Source organism: Corythoichthys intestinalis, chromosome 2 (genome assembly GCF_030265065.1).
Source record: "Corythoichthys intestinalis isolate RoL2023-P3 chromosome 2, ASM3026506v1, whole genome shotgun sequence".
NCBI lineage: Eukaryota > Metazoa > Chordata > Actinopteri > Syngnathiformes > Syngnathidae > Corythoichthys > Corythoichthys intestinalis.
Window position 1 is genome coordinate 62,206,272 of NC_080396.1, and position 19,166 is coordinate 62,225,437.

The 19,166-nt window shown below is 39.2% G+C and overlaps 1 protein-coding gene across 2 annotated transcripts; it reads left to right on the plus strand.

Moving 5' to 3' along the window:
• The first annotated feature begins 238 nt into the window (after nucleotides 1–238).
• On the plus strand, nucleotides 239–19,148 carry ifrd2 (interferon-related developmental regulator 2). Of its 2 annotated transcripts, XM_057830307.1 has the most exons (13): nucleotides 239–920; nucleotides 2,849–2,905; nucleotides 9,507–9,623; nucleotides 10,512–10,596; nucleotides 10,675–10,799; nucleotides 10,908–11,065; nucleotides 13,622–13,675; nucleotides 13,790–13,968; nucleotides 14,091–14,199; nucleotides 14,666–14,800; nucleotides 15,102–15,230; nucleotides 17,535–17,627; nucleotides 17,818–19,148. In XM_057830307.1, exons 1-13 carry the CDS (start codon nucleotides 878–880, stop codon nucleotides 17,896–17,898), a joined length of 1,365 nt encoding a protein of 454 aa, XP_057686290.1. In that variant the 5' UTR covers nucleotides 239–877; the 3' UTR covers nucleotides 17,899–19,148. The 2 variants fall into 2 exon arrangements, with proteins under 2 accessions (XP_057686290.1, XP_057686291.1); XM_057830308.1 differs by lacking the exon at nucleotides 2,849–2,905 and having other exon boundaries at nucleotides 241–920; nucleotides 17,818–19,145.
• Nucleotides 19,149–19,166: the final 18 nt, after the last annotated feature.

Genomic DNA, 19,166 nt, shown 5'->3' on the forward strand with positions numbered 1-19,166 from the left:
CAGCCTTGTCTAAAGCAATTTATATAGGGCTACATATACAATCGGTTGGTAAATTTAAAACGAACCAATGTCTTGATAAAAACAAAAAATGCCAACGTTTTTTCTTATATATTTTTTTAAATCCAATGCGCAGGTTTGTTTGACAAGGAAGTTCCTCTCGGTGACGCAAACAAACAGTTATGCGACGTCAGTGACGCAATTAACGTGCGATAACTAACCTTTGGTAGGTGTCACAAAACAATGTTTTCTATCAACTGGTGAAATTGTGTTCCATATATAAATGACTCTAGTGACTACAGAGCAACGGAGCAATTGAATTACTGGTTCCAAACCCTGCCTGTAATCTTTTTTGTTTCCAACTTTTTGCAAAAATTGTTAAAGAGCTGGCACCCTTGCACAAGCCCAAACTGGCAACCCCGGCAACCGGCGTGCTCTGTACTCTGACTGAGAAGAAGATGGTGGACCTGGTGACTGCAGTGTGCTTTAAACTTCGCCCCAAACTCTTTTACAAATGCTCGCTGTGCCAACCCGGTGTTACTTATAGAATACCAGGTGACAAGCATAGATAATACACCGATGACAAACAGGAAAGTGAATGGGTTTATAGCCTGTGGATAAGATTACATTCCCGTGTGGAAATAATGGACGGCTGGGGTCACTAGTCGATTAGCCAACTCATCACAACTAAGGAGTCAGTAGGAATTTTGTCGTTTTTTATTTGGATTTGTCATCGTGGGAACCAAGCCAGATGGTTAAGGCCGCCTGTAGAACTGAGAGGAGCTTTTAGTCGGGACGAATGTAAGTAAGCTAACGTTAGCCAATTGAGCTAACACCGACCGGCAGACAGCGTTCAAGTGGCCGCTGGAAGCTGCTCGTCATGCCGCGAAGTAAAAAAGGCAAACGTGGCTCCACAAAAGCCGGTAAGTGCCATGACATTTAGTGTACAATTCATCTTTTCACAGATAGATGATGACTTGACGGTGACTGCATGACAATATAAATTCACTCGCTTTATGATGAAAGTTAGCAATGCTCATGAATCTGCCACATGGCTATTAGTCAATCTAATTTTAGCAATGTGTCTTCCACCAATAGCGTTCAAATCTTTTCTATACAATACATTTTCCGGTTTGATAATTTTGCATGGGAAACCTTGAGTTTCTTGACATAAAAACATCACTTCATGTTTGTTTATCGAAGCAGGTGGGAAAAGTTCACTTACACTGTACTTACAGTAAGCGGAAATAGTACACAGTTCACAGGCTAGAGTAGCAGTAGTCAACAAATCAACTGCTTTAATAACTTTTAAATAGACTAACTTATATTTGTATAAAATTATTTTTGTAATGATCAGTACTCAGGTTTATGTAATAAATTGCTTAAAATTGCTTGTATTGTGTACTGAGTAGAAAAAAGAAGCATGGGCTATTTTCACAAATTTCCAATCAATTTAAACTAGTCACGACTCTTTTAGACTTTTTATGTGATGTGATCTTTTATGTATACTCTATGTAACTGACTTTTTATCTACCTTATCAGAAGTCAATATCATAATCATCGACCACAGTTAGCTATACATCTTATGTTTTCGTGTTTTCATCCGCAACATTGAAAAAAAGCAACCTTTGCTGATAAACTAATGAGTAAAAATGACAATTGTTTTATTAAATGTTGGGAGGGAAATTTAAAAAGTTGGCAGAAACATAGCTTACATAAATCAGATAGCTTTAAAATAGATGTTATAAATAAATACTTATATAATAATGTTTATAAATTAATTATTGTTAACTTTCCAGCCCTTGAAATAGGTTTTTTTGTTTATAGTCAAATGCGGCTATGAAAAAAAAATCATGGTTTTATTTAAACCTTTTCAGTGACAGCTGTGTGTAAATAAAGTTCCCACGTGTTAGTTTGACATGGTCACGTGTTATTTTTTTGAGTGTGCACCGTGGTTGTCACATGTGCGTCATTTTTAGTGCACTGACATGGCTCTTCGCTGCACACATGTAGTTTTCTCATATTAAAGACACGACATGGAATAGCTTCAAGAATATACAGTCTTTTCTAACTGATGGATTTTCTACTGTACAATGCTTATCCTCATTAGGGAGGGCGTTGGAGAAATGGACAATTTAAAGAACCTAAATGCATGTTTTTGGAATGCTGGAGGAAGTCCAAGTTCACAGTAGCACAGTCAGACCGTAGAACCTTCGTAGCTTAGAAAGGCCAGTTGAGATTTGAACTATATGGCAACGTCCCAACCTATCTGCCATTCTGCATGTAATATGTCATCTCTTTTAAATACGTCACCCCCTTAGAATAACTGCCAGCGTAATTTTTTACAAAACTGTTAAAAATATTCAGATATATCCCAAATTCGACAAATGGTTCAGTTTGTTTCCTGAAAAATTAAATAAATAAAAGACATGAAAAGTTTGAGATATATATGTCACTTTTCCACATTTTTTTCTCTAATACTTGGGGTGTTAATAAACTTATCAGCATCTTTGTCTGAAAGGTCACCTAACAACCACAGTACTTTTTTTAACATCCAAAGGGAATGCGCACTTTGTTGCCCTAATCTTGGAGTGCTTCCTTAGGGCTATATGTTATTGGTTTACATTTTTTGTTCAGGCCACAGGGTTATGTCTAACAGGAGTGGGCAAAGTGCAGTAAAATTGTGTATCGTAAAATATATGTAGCATTTCAGAAAAGCTGACTTTGGATTTTCTCTTTGTGGCCATTCCATCACAAACCTTTCTTACACATTCCACCCCCTCATTCTCGCTACCCGAACACCCATCCTAAATTTACTTCATTCATTCCTTCGTTGATACATCATCTTCAGGATCGCTTCGCCAAGAGGTTCTTCAGCTGCAGTTAACGGCTAAAGCCTCACTGAAAGGTAACTCCTTTGACCCATGTTGTCATCATGTTGCCTGTGTGAGGACCTTTTTTCATCTCTTGAGTAACACTTCACTGCATGTCAGTAGTTCACCAAATGACTCGATAGCCAAACCCCCGCACGCTGACCGATGAAGCTTAAAGGAAAAGACAAGAGCTAGTATAAATGACCTTCATGTGAATGATGGTCGCTCAAGAATCTTTAATGTGCTCATCAAAAGTTTGTTAGAACTTTGATTACGGAGAAAATAAAGTTTAAACAGAAAATAGACACGAGATAATGGAGAAAATAAAGTTAAAACAGAAAATGGACACTGCTTGCGAGTGGAGCCATTGTGACAAACGCACATACACTGCTAGCCAAAAGTATTGGCACCCCTGCAATTCTGCCAGATAATGCTCCATTTTTCCCAGAAAATGACTGCAATTATAAATGCTTTGGAAGTAATATCTGCATTTATTTTGCTTGTAATGAAAAAACACAAAAGAGAATGAAAAAAAAAAAAAAAATCATTTTACACAAAACAAAAAAAAAATGGGCCGGACTAAAGTATAGACCCTACCCACCGACGTCACAAAATCACGTGCTCGCTGTATGGTTCCGCCCCCTTGTCCATCATTTTGTGTCTGTATTATCAATGGTCTCAATTGATCGAGCAATTTATAATGCATTACATGGAAGTCCCGGTGCTTTCGGATGCCGTAAAGTCACTTGATGCGTTGCATAAAAGGCGTTATGTGGAAAAGCTTCAGTTTATCCATTCGCCAGATCCATATTTGATGCCTAAATCGATGTTTTCGACCCGCTGTCTCCGCCGTATTTGCCTGACATCTGCTAGCTACCCTGATATGTACAACTATCTTGTCCACACAAAATCAGCCTATTCTCACCAAAGTTTGAAAAACTTAAAGAGCTTGGAGGCTTATAAATACTTCGTTGCTGGTTGGGTGAAACAGGTCCTCGTCCACGAAAATTCGGCAGGAATCTATCTTGTGCTTGGAAAGGTGAGTTACGAAATTTTCAATTCAAAATCTTTTGTTATTGCTAACATCCACTGTCAAGTCTAATGTATTTCATGTCGTTTGTCAATGGAGTTAGGGCTTTTAATGTTTATATGGTTTAGCGATAGCACTCTCACTACATACATACGTGTATGTTGTCGGCGATTAGCCTCGCAATGATCTTAATTGTGGTTATTTGTCAGCCCAAAACCCCCTAAGTATATCTTAAATGCATCTTACCGGATATAAAATGACTACTACATAGTCTGTGGTGATTTTTTTGGTGCCCAGTTTTCACGTAGAATTGCAGCCGTCCATTTCGCTCTCCTCTTTGGATCCCTCGGAATACGGTAAAACTTCAAGTCTCTCCTTCCATCTTCTCTGTTAGTGCAACCAACAGCCACACACGCCTTCACCATTTTGATTATTAATGTTAAGGAGCAGAAAAACACGCCGTAAATAGGATAAATGTACGTAGCCGTAACAGGTTAACACTATGTTTTGACGGACAAGTGGGCGGTACCATTCAGGAGAGCGGAGCTGTGACGTCACGTGTGTAGGGTCTATACCAGGTGACTTTCGGGTACATACATCCTGGGGTGATCCCCAGTCAATCGCAGATCACATACTTGTATACAACCCCTAGTAAAAAGCATGGAATCACCAGTCTCGGACGAGCACTAACTCAGACATTTTATTATGTAGAGCAAATTCAGATAAAAAGCTTGAAAAAATAATGAATTAGTTCAAAAGTGCGACCCCTTGGCATTCAGAAACACTAAAAGAAATTAATAAAAAACATTGTGGTGGTCAGTAAATCTTAATTGTATAGAGCAAGTGCAGGGAAATATAGAATCACTCCATTCTGAAGAAAAAAAATATGGAATCACTCAATTTTGAGTAGAAAATATAGACTCATCCAGTCAATTTCCTATCCTTAATTGGGCCCCTGCCTCAGATTAGATCTGCTTGTTAGTCAGCAGTTAAAAATAGTGCAGTTATCACACCTTGGACTAGCCTGGTAAACAACACACCTGTTCCAGCTATTGAGTCTGGCCACCATTCAGCGGATACAATTTCCAGGGCGGAGCAAGCCACAGCAAACAGACAGCGGAGTGGACCAGTCGGCGATGGGTGGACGAGGGACTTGCGCGCGGAAATAAACATACGAGGAGAGCGGAGTTTATTCAACACGGCTAGCGCGAGACAGACTGTTGTCAATGACTTGTGTCCATGTGTTTTTGGTAATTTAAAACTGATTTTACCATGGATTGGAACATATTCTCGGCTCTCTTGTTCGTCATCTGTGTTGTTGTGGAGATGACTTCCGACGCGGAAGAGAAACGATGCTTGTTAAGAACACGTCACGCAAATAAACAAATCTGATTGGACGGTTGATTTTGTCCGCGCTCTAGAGGCCGTAAATGGGCTGGGTCCCAGACTATTCTCACAGTGTTTGAAAAATACAGGTAGAACAGTCTGGCCGTGCCAGGCAAACCTTGGACCGCTTCTGGACCAAGTGGATTCAAAAGAATTGTGGCTCCAACAAGAGAGATGTCTCGAGACCAAGGAGAGGATTATCAAACTTCTTGATAAGGTAACGCTACATGTATGGTTGCCAAAGATGTGGGCTGTTCACAGTCAGCTGTATCAAAAATCTGGATCGAGTACAAACAGAATGGCAAGGTTATTAAAGTTAAGCGTACAGGTAGACATCCAAATGTCATGACAAACAACTAAAGGTCATATGTCTTGAAAACAGAAGATGTACAACAAGACAAATGAAGAAGAAATGGGAGGAAGCTGGAGTTCAGGTATGTGACAGAACTGTGCAAAATCGCCTAAAGGAAATGGGATTTTCATACAGGAAAGCTAAAAGGAAACCATCATTGACACTTAAGCAGAAAAGAACAAGACTGCAATGGGCTAAGGAGAGGGAATCATGGACTTTGAATGACTGGATGATGGTTATTTTCAGTGATGAGTCAATAATCTGCATTGGACAAGGTGATGATGCTGGAACTTTTGTTTGGTGCTGTTCCAGTGAGATTTACAAAGATGAATGCCTGAAGAAAACATAAAATTCCCTCAGTCCTTCATGATATGGGGCTGCATGTCAGGCAAAGGCACTGGGGAGATGGCTGTGGTTAAATCTTCTATAAAAGTTTACATTGAAACTTTAGACAGCTTTCTTATCCCTTCAATTGAACATATTTTTGGGAATAATGAAATCATTTTCCAAGATGACAATGCATCATGCCACTGAGCAAAAACTGTTAAAATATTCCTTGGAGACAGGCTCATCCAGTCAAGGTCATGGCCTGCAAATAGCCCTGATCTCAACCCTATTGAAAACCTGTGGTGGAAATTGGAAAAAAAAAAGGTCCACAGCAAGGCTCCGACCTGCAAGGATGATCTGGCAACTGCAATCAAAGAGTGTTAACTTGGCACTAAAGTGATGAAGAATACTGTTTGTCAATCATTAAGTCCATGCCTCAGAGACGGCAAGCTGTCATAAAAGGCAGATGTGTTGAAACTAAATACTAGAGATGTATTTTATTTCTTTGTTTCTCATGATTCCATATTTTTTTCCTCAGAATGGAGTGATTCTGTATTTCCCTGCACTTGCTCTATAAAAGTAACATTTACTGACCACCACAATGTTTATTATTCATTTCTTTTACCGTTTGTGAATGCTAAACAGTTGCACTTTTGTACTAATTCATTATTTTTTCAAGCTTTTTATCTGAGTTTGTTCTACATAATAAAATTTCTGAGTGCGTGTTCGTCCGAGACTGCTGATTCCATTCTTTTTGGTAGGGGTTGTAGACAAAATACCATTCGCACCATTGAGTCTTGTATTTGCAATGTTGGAGAAAGCTGGAGTACTATGGAGAAAACCCACTCAAGCACAGGGAGGACATGCATATTCTACACACGTTGACAAAATTTTAGCTCTACAACTGAGCAAGCAAAAAATACGATCCTGCAGATTAAGTAAACAAGCTCTGAAACTTTCTCCACTGACCATTGACTCCATTGACTTACATCTAAATGATAAAAATGTAAAATTATTTTAATTCATTCTTCTTCCATGCCGCTTATCCTTCTGATGATTGTGGGGGTGCTGGAGCGTATCCCAGCCAACACTGGGCTCTAGGCGGTATACACCCTGAATTGGTTGCCAACTAATCGCAGGGCATAAGGAGACAAACAACCAATTACACACTTACGGATGATGTTTTCAACCAGCCTACCATGCATGGAAAGCTAGTTGAATTACAGAGGAGGAGAGAAAAAGGCAGCGTGAATGAATGGTTGGCCATTTTATGTATTGGAAGGTATATCAATTTATCGCGAGAGGCCTCATCCCCCACACAAGAAACTAATTAATATTGCACCTAGCTATATATTGCTGCCAGTATACTGTACTGTACATAGCATGACCTTGATGACCTCGCAATGTGAGAACAAACACACACACCAAATACCACATTCCATTGAGGATTGTGTACATGGAACACTAGTCACCAACAATGTTCCCTCTAATTTTTCATGTGTCTGAGCAAACACACAATCTCCCTGAGCACACTGCGGCCCACGGTGAGCAACATCAGATGTGTACCGTATTTTTTGGACTATAAGTCGCACTAGCCAAAAAATGCGCAATGAAAAGTTAAAAACATATATGTCGCACCGGTGTATAAGTTGCATTTTGGGGGGGAATTTATTTGGTATAACCCACCACCAAAAACAGACATGTCATTTTGAAAGGCAAATTTAGAATAAAAATACAATAGAGAGCAACAGGCTGAATAAGTGTACGGTATGATAACATTACATGACTCATAAACAACGAACTGAGAACATGCCTGGTATGTCAATGTAACATAGCTATTTAGAGTTATTCAGATAACTATAGCATAAAGAACATGCTAACTAGCAACAATGATATAATAATGTGTAAATAAGTTCACATATAAGTCGCTCCGGAAAATAAGACGCACCCTCTGCCAAACTAAGAAAAAAACTGCGATTTATAGTCCGAAAAATACGGTACATAGCGGCCACACACCAGTATCATGCCTTTTCACGCCTATTAGCATTTCTACTGCCCGTAAATTATCCAGTAATAAGAGCATTTAATGATTAATATCCATGATTAAAATATCTTAATAAATGTCACTGGAATACACACCAATCTGACTTAAATTGTACCTTATTTTTCACGTCCTAATATATAGGACTTGCATTTGGTGTACTGATATGTCAGTGCTCTCATCTACTATCAGTGTATGCCAGGGTGCATTTTTAACACTGCACATAGTCTCGTTCTCCACTATATCATTGATTGAGTTTACAAATTCAAAGGCATAGTTTTTACTTCGCCAGCTTTCTGGTATACTCACATACTTTGCATTGTGATTGTGGTTTTGTTGAACTGACACCATTGACGCATTCATTTCGATGGTGAGTAAAATATTGTCAATGAGAACTTCAACTTGCTCTGGGTCAGATTTTGTTTTGTGGGACAGCTCGTTTCTCTTCTGTCGGTCTTATGCTTTCTCCGGCAATAATATACCAATCCCCTATCGCATCCTGAGTCTTTGTAATTTTCAACAGCTTTCAAATGACTTTTCTGCTTAATATGACGCTTGAGGTAGTCCAACTTCCATTCAGTCCACATTTTTCCCTCTGAAAACTCACTTGGTACTTTGGCTTCAGTTTCACCGCTTGTTCGTCTATTTGCACATGCTCCGACAGCCACTCCTTCTTATATGGACCGCATTTCATTTTTACTTTGGCTTGGTGAGTGGATGTGTCGCTGCCCGTTCGTTTCGCCATGATAAGGGGTTGGCCTTTACGTCTCTCAGCTCCGCCTCACTCACGCACTGTTGTCAGCTTGCTAACCTACACCGCGCGTGTAGGCTCTAGGCTGGGCAATACACAAGCAATGTCAATGCTATGATTGGCTGCGTAGCGGAAGTGAACCTTATCGTATCATTTGCTGGACACGTGTCACTCACCGAGTTACAACATACGTTTCTGTTGATTTTTTTTTTTTGTGTGCGCAGCATTGAATTTCTTGTGCGCAGAGTAGGTGCCAGCAGTGCGCGATTGCGCACGCGCGCAGCTTAGAGGGAACATTGGTCACCAATAATCTAACAGGAGAAAATCCTGATCCAGCAGTTCACAACTCGCCATACAGTGTTGGTGAAAAAACACTGATAACCCGGTTTACGTTCATCATTGTTTTTTACATTGTTAGTCTGTAATTACCTACACATTACTTTCTAATTGGGAATGTCTAACATTCTAATTTTCACCCCGGAGAATGTTTATTTTATTGAGTGTCCGTGCATGTTTCCATATGATTGATTGGAGTTCAAGACAAAATTATTGGACAGCAGAACAAAAAAAAAAAAAAAAAGACAGGAAGCACACACTTTTGAGACTTGAGACTTGCTGTATGTCTCTGTAAAGTCTCACCAGATCTGAGTGTGGGAGATCCACTGTTTTGTTTGAATTTATAGTGCAGTCTAGTTTTGGAGTAATGCTATACCTGCTCTTTATGTTCCTATCCTTGTGTTGTCTGTTAGGTGCCAAAAATGGAGTGAAGGTAGAATCGGGAGCCAGTGACGATGAGCTGATGTCAGACGTACTCAGCCACTACAGCAGTGCAAGTGAAGGCACCTCTGTTCTAGAAGAGGGCACAGGTTTGCACATACTCTAAATCTTTATTATTGCTTGGTTAGCTTTGAATTCATTTGCTTGATCGGCTATGGGGAAAATGAAATCGTCAAGTGAGTTTTTTATTTAATTGTAAATGGCAGCATACACCTTAATGTAACTAGTAATTAAAGTGTCATTTAAAAAATACTTATTATGCACTTCAGTATAACAAATGTACTAATTACATCTACCTTTGAGCTTTGAGCCAATTAAAATCTCTGATCATTTGAGTTGTAGCACATCAGGTTAAAATTAATTCCAGTTACATGATTTTGCTTTTGGTCTGTGCTTTTGCTGGCTGTTATTTGTTGTTGTACAGCGATGTAGAGTGTTCAGATAGGCGTTTTGAAACAAAATGCATTATTAAGTACTTAATGCAGACCAGACCATAACAGTTGAAGAAACAGTTAGGATGGTTTTTTGTAGTTTACCATCCTCAAACAGTCCCATATGCCTTTTTTCACAGCCCCGACAACTTGTAATTGTCAATATATTGTGACAAATTTTGTTAAACTTACATATATGCATGTAAAATACATGCTCAGTTCCAGAGTTTTTTTTTGGGGGGGGGGGGTGCCTGTTACACCAGAGAAATAATGGGATATGGAAAACAGATACATGACATGAATAATTAAGTAGGCAGGAAGTCCTTCTTATGTCTTTTTAATTGGCAAATGTACAAAAAAATAAATATTTCTTATGACACACATGGTGGCAATGTGATTGGTATTAGCATTATGAGCGGGCCTTAATAAGATACAATTCTCCGAGTACGAGGTCTCTGGACTCCAATTTCCCACATATCTTGATTTCAAGACTAGTGTTCATCACTAACTCACTGCTTTTTTACCCCTCTAAATGGCCAAACACAGGAGGGGAGCAGGTGGACGAACAGACTGCTCAAGAAGAAATAGAAGATAAACTCAAACTGTGCATTGACAACCTTACAGACAAAAGGTGATTCCTCTTTTCCACATCAAAAAAAGTCCACAATGTCTGGATGTCACAAACATTTCCATCGTCGGCTCTCATCAGCGCAAAGACTCGACTCGGAGCCCTCGAGTCATTGCGGCAGGCTTTCTCATCCAAAGTGTTGTATGAATTCCTAACGGAGAGACGCTTCACGGTTAGCGATTGCTTAGAGAGAAGCCTCAAAAAAGGTACATTCACCTGTGTATTCTTACTACAATCATTTTACCACTTGTAGGTAAAGAAATTTGTAGCTAAAATTAACAACATACTCTGATAATTTCCCACCTGCTTTTTAGGCAACGCGGAGGAGCAAGCCATGGCAGCGACAGTCTTTGCCCTTCTCTGCATCCAGTTGGGTGGTGGAGAAGAGGCGGCAGAAGGCTTCAACATGCTGCGGCCCATCCTAACCAGCATCCTCATTGACAACACTGCAAGCATGACAGCACGGCAGAGCGTGAGTAACCAAACCTTCCACTGATTACGTCACACTATTATGTTGATCACATTACAAATAAATATTTAATTTCACAATTATCTCGACCAAAATATCATAATTATCTGTGCTATTATAAGTGGGAGAAAATTTATGCATGTGTTATATTACAAAATGTTTACCCAAACAATTTATTTTCAATACAACATATTAACACATTCCAAAACGGCACCTTCTGAAGTTAATTTCTTGATGCAAGACCCCAAATGTACTTGTACTAGTTAAGATTACAGTGAAGTGTTTAATAGTAGCTGGACTTACACTGCTAGCCAAAACTATTGGCACCCCTGCAATTCTGTCAGATAATGCTCAGTTTCTCCCAGAAAATGATTGCAATTACAAATGCTTTGTAGTAATATCTTCATTGATTGTGCTTGCAATGAAAAAGCACAAAAGAGAATGGGGGGAAAAAAGCTTAATCATTTTTCACAAAACTCCAAAAATGGGCCGGACAAAAGTATTGGCACCCATTGAAAAATCATGTGATGCGTCTCTAATTTGTGTAATTAATAGCACCTGTTACTACCTGTGGAACATAACAGGTGGTGGCAATAGCTAAATCACACTTGAAGCCAGTTAAAATGGATTAAAGTTGACTTGGCCTCTGTCCTGTGTCCTTGTGTCTGCCACATTGAGCATGGAGAAAAGAATGAAGACCAAAGAATTGTCTGAGGACTTGAGAAGCAAAATTGTGAGGAAGCATGGGCAATCTCAATGCTACAAGTCCATCTACAAAGACCTGAATGTTCCTGTGGCTACCGTGCAAAGTGTCATCAATAATTGGAAAGGCCATGGCACTGTGGCTAACTTCCCTAGATGTGCTTGGAAAAGAAAAATTGATGAGAGAGTTCAACGAAAGATAGTGCGGATGGTGGATGAAGAACCTCGACTAAGATCCAAACAAGTTCAAGCTGTCCTGCAGTCCGAGGGTACAACAGTGTCAACCTGTCTGCGTCTGGATGAAAAGGGACAATATGGTTGGATACGCAGGAAGACCCCACTTCTGACCCAGAGACATAAAAAAGCCAGGCTGGAGTTTGCCAAAACTTACCTGAGAAATCCAAAAACGTTCTGGAAGAATGTTCTCTGGTCAGATGAGACAAAAGTAGAGCATTTTGGGAAAAAATATCAACATAGTTTACAGGGGAAAAAAACTAGGCCTTCAAAGAAAAGAACACGGTCCCCACAGTCAAACATGGCGGAGGTTCCCTGATGTTTTGGGGTTGCTTTGCTCTTCTGGCACTGGACTGCTTGACCGTGTGCATGGCATTATGAAGTCTGACGACTACCGACAAATTTTGCAGCATAATGTAGGGCCCAGTGTGAGAACGCTAGGTCTCCCTCAGAAGTCATGGGTCGGTCTTCCAGCGGGACAATGACCCAAAACACACTTCAAAAAGCACTAGAAAATGGTTTGAGAGAAAGCACTGGAAACTTCGAAAGTTGCCAGCGACGAGTCCAGACCTGAATCCCATAGAACACCTGTGAAGAGATCTGAAAATGGTAGTTTGGAGATGGCACCCTTCAAATCTCAGAGACCTGGAGCAGTTGGCCAAAGAGGAATGGTCTAAAATTCCAGCAGAGCATTGTAAGAAACTCATTGATGGATACCGAAAGCGGTTGTTCGCAGATATTGTGTCTCAAGGTTGTGCTACCAAGTATTAGGCTGAGGGTGCCAGTTTTTTTTTTTTTTACAATGATAATGATTTTTTTCCCCCTATTCTCTTTTGTGTTTTTCCATTGCAAGCAAAATAAATGAAGATATTACTACCAAAGCATTTGTAATTGCAATCATTTTCTGGGAGAAATTGAGAATTATCTCACAGAATTACACGGGTGCCAATACATTTGGCCAGCAGTGTAAAAAGATCTAATGAATTACTCTTTGCACATCAGGTAGATGTGTACCCAACTTTACCATTCGGCAAAACAGGTGAAAGCCCTTCCTTTTTGTTAAGGATAAATGCTGGCTCACTATAGCCGGGGACCTGTTCAAAGCACCTACTGTATAAAAAATGTCAAATGTGTACAATATCTTTAGTTTTGCACAAGGTGTCTCCCAGAGCTAACGCAGTTGGAAATATTCAATTTTAAGAGTGACTGGGCATGTTCATTTTCAGAATTATTTACGTAATTTTTATCTACTTCACATAGGAAATTAACGTTTCCATTGGTACCACGAATGTTGTTCATTAAAGTGCACTTACGCAATACATTACGCAACTGAGATTTAAAAGGCATACGCAGCTAAACTACCGGACATTGCAGATCGGTAAAGTGAACAAGTCAAGTCGGTACACATAAAAAAAATAAAACACATTGTCATCTCCCAGGTTCCTTTAGTTTTGCTGTGAACAAGCGTTTGCAGTACGTCTCTGTTTCTGTGTTGAAGCAATAAAAACCTACACACCCTAGTGCTAAAAAATGCTTTTACCTTTACAATTAAAGGTTGGATTGGTCTACTGCAATATGGACTTACTTGCTCAAATGTGATCTTTGCTTATGTCCCCCCATCAGTGTGCAAGAGCTTTGGGAATGTGTTGCTATGTCTCTGCTGCTGATGATGGCGAGGTAACAACATATATACCTACATATATTATGTAATACATATTTTGTCATGTAGAAATAACAGCAATGTCTTTTATGTTATTTTCTTTCTGTTATTTTCTTAATTTGACCTGTCAGGACTTGATCAGGTCATTGTCTCTTCTGGAGAGCGTGTTCATGTCTTCCTACCCCAACAGACAGGGAATGCTGCCAACACCCAAACCTGGCATTTCAGGGCTTCATTGCGCCACCATGCAGGCCTGGTCCCTACTTGTCACCCTTTGTCCCCCATCCAAACTCTCTGTGTTGCTACACCTGTGAGTCCATACACAATTTTGGTGGCACAAACAATAACAACAGTACATATTTAATTGGTGCTACAGTCTTTCCATTTTAAATGAATTTTGAATTTTGTTGCATTTCACTGATCCACTATAAGTCATCTGCCCAAGCTGCAAGCTTCTCTACAAAGTAGTGACGTCAACTACAGGATCACTGTGGGAGAAACCATTGCCTTGCTGGTGGAGCTAGGACGGGAAATAGATGAGGTACATAGACGTGTAACAAAAGTAAAAGAAGATATAAATTTGGAACATTAGACATAGTGTCGTATTGGATTAAAAGTACACCTTTTTCACAATCTCTAGATATGATGGATTTTCTTAATATAATGTCTACTCATGTACTAGTATAATACCCCTATAAATTTGTCAAGTTGCCACTCATGTTGTTGTTTCTCCGTTAGTTGTGGATGGATCATTATGAAATTGGTAGGTATATTCAAGGGATGTATACGCATTAATCCTCAGTGGCAGTTTTTTTGTATTGGGGCTGATTAATTACTTGCAGACTTTTTACTCCTTGTTAGTTCAGTTAACCAGTAGAGGGCTTGCGCACTCTTAGGGGCAGTCTCCAGCCTGTAGTAGCACATTAGTTTGTTTGTTTTGTTGTTGTTGTTTTTTTAGAGCAAATTGAGAAATTAATTTATATACTGTATGTTTTTTTTATATTTAGGACTTTGAGGTGGAGGATGGTGAAAGTCTGTGTGAAAGTCTGAAGAGTTTAGCAACTGACAGTCACAAACATCGTGCCAAGAATGACAGAAGGAAACAGCGCTCAATCTTCAGAGAGGTTTTACACTACATCGAGGTGGGCTCTTGGAAAAATATTACACTGTGTGGGGATGATGTCTATTCCACACGCCACAGTGTTGTGTTGGTCGGTGGGTTTTTTTTGTTCACGGGGGCTACGCGACTTATTTGTTGTGCCCATTCTAAATCAAATATTGTCATATTTTTTTTTCTTTAACTCCACTCGTTTTGTATTACTATTGTTAAGACAGCCATAGTGTGTTCTGTTGACCACTCACTACTGATGTGGAGTGGGCCTTTGTAGATCATGCTTGTCATGTTCATGCTAAATAAAGATGGGCGTGTCATGTCTGCCTTAGAACGATGACTTTACGGAAGAGAAGATCAGGTTTGGAGTGGAGAGTGTGTACATTGATAGCTGGATGAGGCGAAGAATCTACGACGCTTTCAAAGAGATCCTGGAGTCTGGCGTCAGATACCATCTACAGGTAAGCAAGCACACAAAAAAAAACATTTTTACCAATTATTTGTACAAGAACATTCCAGTAGCAATTCATTGAATGCCCCAAAATTAAATGACCTGGATAAATAAGAATAGTCACATTTTCTCTGGAAATGTATTTTGTGCTTTTTGATTATTATTATTTTTTTTATATAAAATGAGAAAATGCCTGTAATAGTTTTCAGCTTTTTAACTTACACTGTCACAATGTTGACCATATCTCTAAAACACATTCTATTGACTATAGCTTAATTTAAACACCTGGTATTTAAAGGGTAATAAAGCAAACCTACCAGTAACGTTTAAATTTTTGTTTGATTCCACTTGGTCTTTAAAAGAATCCACCCTTCTAATATACTTGTGTGCAATCTGTACATGTGTAATGAAACAACTCTATGGTTTTCCACACATTTCCTCCCCAGAAGGTCTTGTTTACCTTTAAAATGACAATTCAAATGACAATTTCAAACAACAGACAAAATGAAGAATATTTCTGTTTCTTGGGGAAATTATGCAAATAATTTGAGCAATTTGTAGTTAGTCTGCTAAAATATTAAACATGTTTCAAACTCGTTTTATAATTATACACTAATCCCTTGTTATTTTATTTGTTGCATTAAGGATTTTATGGCCTTGAACCTACAGATATTCTGCTCTTGGCAATGGTAAATGTCATTGTTGTGCTATGAACAGCTCAATGTTTCCCCATTATTCATGTGGGGGTAGGGAGCAAGCCCTACCACAAATTGTGAAAATCTGCAAGTAATTTCCCTCCCCTGACCACAGAAATATCTAATTGTTTATATACTAGATGTCAATAGTTGACCACAAAAAACTATTTTTCTTTTCGAAAAGGCTATGGCCTGACTAATTGAAGCTACCGTATTTTCGTGACCATAGGACGCACTTCATTAAAAGGCGCAGGCTCATTTTTGGATGATATTTAGGTATTTGACAAACACACAAGGCGTGCTGCATTACTGGGTGCATGAAAAATATACGCTAGCATGCACGCTAGCCTGTGCTCTAGCATATTATTATTAATCTTTTTTTAAAAAAGGCAGAGGGAGCAAAACTGAGTTCGTGGGTACCTTATTAAAGAATTTTACAAATTTCTCACATCAATCCTAATCAATCCACAAATCCATCAAAGTCCTCATATTCTGTAACCGAATTGAACAGCTGGACTAGGTCTCCATCAAACATGGCAAGTTCCTTCTCCTCGTGTCAAGGTCTCCTTGCCGTGTGTCTCCTCCTCCTCAGAAATGATGCCGGCTTTGGCGAAAGCACGAACAACGGTGCAAGCAGACACACATTAGTCCAAGAATCCGTAACCCATTCACAAATTGTGGCATAACTCCCCCAACGCTGCTTCCCAGTCTTCGTAAAGCTTTGTTCGCCCTTCATCATCCATTGCTCCCACGCCGCTTGCAACTTGACTTTGAACGCCCAGTTTACACTGACATCCAGCAATTGGAGTTCCTTCATCAAGCCTCCCGTAATTGGACAAGCGCTGTGTTCATCAGATTGACTTGTTTTTTCACAGTGGGTGTCAGATGGGCGCGCGTGGAGTAACAGATCAACAGGGATCGTGACGCTTCGAAAAAAAATCCTATTGCTTGACGTACACTTCCCTCAGCCGGTCTCTCATCTTCTCCTCATCCACCCAGCCCTTTTGATCGGCCTTCACGATGACTCCAGGGGGAAACTTTTCTTTAGGCAGCGTCTTCCTCTTAAAAATCACCATAGGGGACAGTTTCTTTTTGTTTTGAGTAGTTGATAGCCTTGAGTTTGAAATGGGATTCATAAGTGTGTCTCTTCGGAGTAAATGCTGTTTCCGAGGGTCCTTCACCAAACCGAACACACTTAAACGTTACACCTACTGGGGGTATGCCCCCTATCACACGCAACCTCCCTTTAAGGTTCTCATGCGGCTCTCACTTAACGTCTGCCTTTTCCAAAATTGCTCAGTCAGACAGACACATTTTGGTACTCAGTCCACACAATAGCACACCATTATTAGGCGCACCATCCATTTTGGAGAAAATGTTTTACTTTTAGGTGCGCCTTATGGTCGTGGAAATGCGGTACTTATTTTAGTATACACCCACGGTGTTCCGTTTTGAGACTTCACCATTCAGTTACTTGAGAAAAAGTATCAAAACTTATGATAAAGGGTTCTTTGGCATCCTTGTGGCCTGGGCACTCAAACAGTAAATTGTATGTGAGTTTTTCAGTTCTCTCCGTTGTCCATAGAGGCTTTTGCATGTTTTCTCTTTTCTGGCCACAGTTCAACCCACTTCTGAGAGACATCGTTGGTCTCGGCCCACCCATCATCATTGATGCGACCAACAAGGCAAACAAGATCTCACGATTTGAGAAAGTAAATACCTTTCTTCTGGCTATTGTATGTACCATTGTTGGTGCTGGGCCTTGTAGATGGTCAATTTTGATTGTTTGGATGTGTTTGACCAGTGTAAATACAGCAATAAACAGATATGTAGGTGGAAATAGTCCCAAAAATCTGATGAAACATTACATTGAAATCTGGTGTAATGTTTTTCCCTCCACAGCGTCTTTTCAACTCTGCTGCCTTCAAGGCCAGAACAAAGCAGAGGAACAAAGTCAGGGACAAACGGGCGGACGTCATGTGAAGAGAAAGTGTGTTAATGAACTTGACACCGAGCGACTGCCTTTAAGCTGCTTGATGAATTAATAACTATATGGATTCAATGTTTTACCTGTGGATGCATCCTCCATAATCAAGGTTGCCTTTATGGAAAATATATATTTTGTTTAATTATGATAGTCACATTTAATTATTTATTGTTCATGTTAACACTTAGTACTTCTCATATCATTTTTAACTGGAACATAAAATAAGTGCCTCTAAAGAGAAAAACTGGATTCCCAAAAAGTTGGCACTATACAAATTGTGAATTTTTTATTTCCAATTTGTATCGTGTCCCAACTTTTTTTTTTTTTCAAGAAGTATAATAAACGAATAATAAAATACTATATGAATCATTTATTATAAATAAATACTAAGAAAAGAGATGTTAAGTATTCATAGCATTTGCTCACTAGTTTTGTCTATGCATCTATGATTTATATGCTAAACTATTGTAAGAATCTGTTGCCACAAGCTTGGCATGGCTAGCTTTGAAATGAGGGTGTAATTTAAAAATGTTGTTGGGGGGTTGGCACTGTGAATATTTTACTTGATGTATTTTGTTTCATGGGAGGCATTCTGAAGCATTTTACACTGGGTCTATGGTGGTTTTTAAATATTGATTGGTGCTAGACAATGTTGACCTGAGCTGTTTAGCATTGTCCGCTGACAAAACCCACAGGGATGCAGGTAAATGTTGTCGATATGAAATTAATATAATTGCCAAACTACAAACATTGCAACTTGAAAACGCGTGTGGTGTTGTTATGCTTTGAATTTCAATCAACGCAGATAAAACGGTGTATGCCTAATTGAAACCAAATGATTGTTACCTTTTGTACAAAATGTTTTGAAAAGGGAAAAAACTAACCATCTGGTTGTTGCTATTTATATTTTAAAATTTGTGTAATTATTAAACGGAATGGTTTGGTATACCATTAGGATCACAAATGCAGGATACAGTTTACAGCTTTGTGGAGGTGGCAGATCAATGACATTGTTGCTGATTTGCCTTTTTATTGTAAGTTGGCGTTGCTTGAATAAAGGAGTGTCTTGAGCGTTGACTTCATATTTACTTTCTCAAAACATTATTTATAGCTTGAATTATATGTTTGTGAGACTTTAGGTTTTCAGTCATCTCAAAATGAAACTCATATTAAAAGAATACACATGTTGAACAATTTCAAGCCTTTGTTACTTGTAATTAAATAGGTTATGGGCCCAGCCAAGTATTACATGCATTGAAATGAA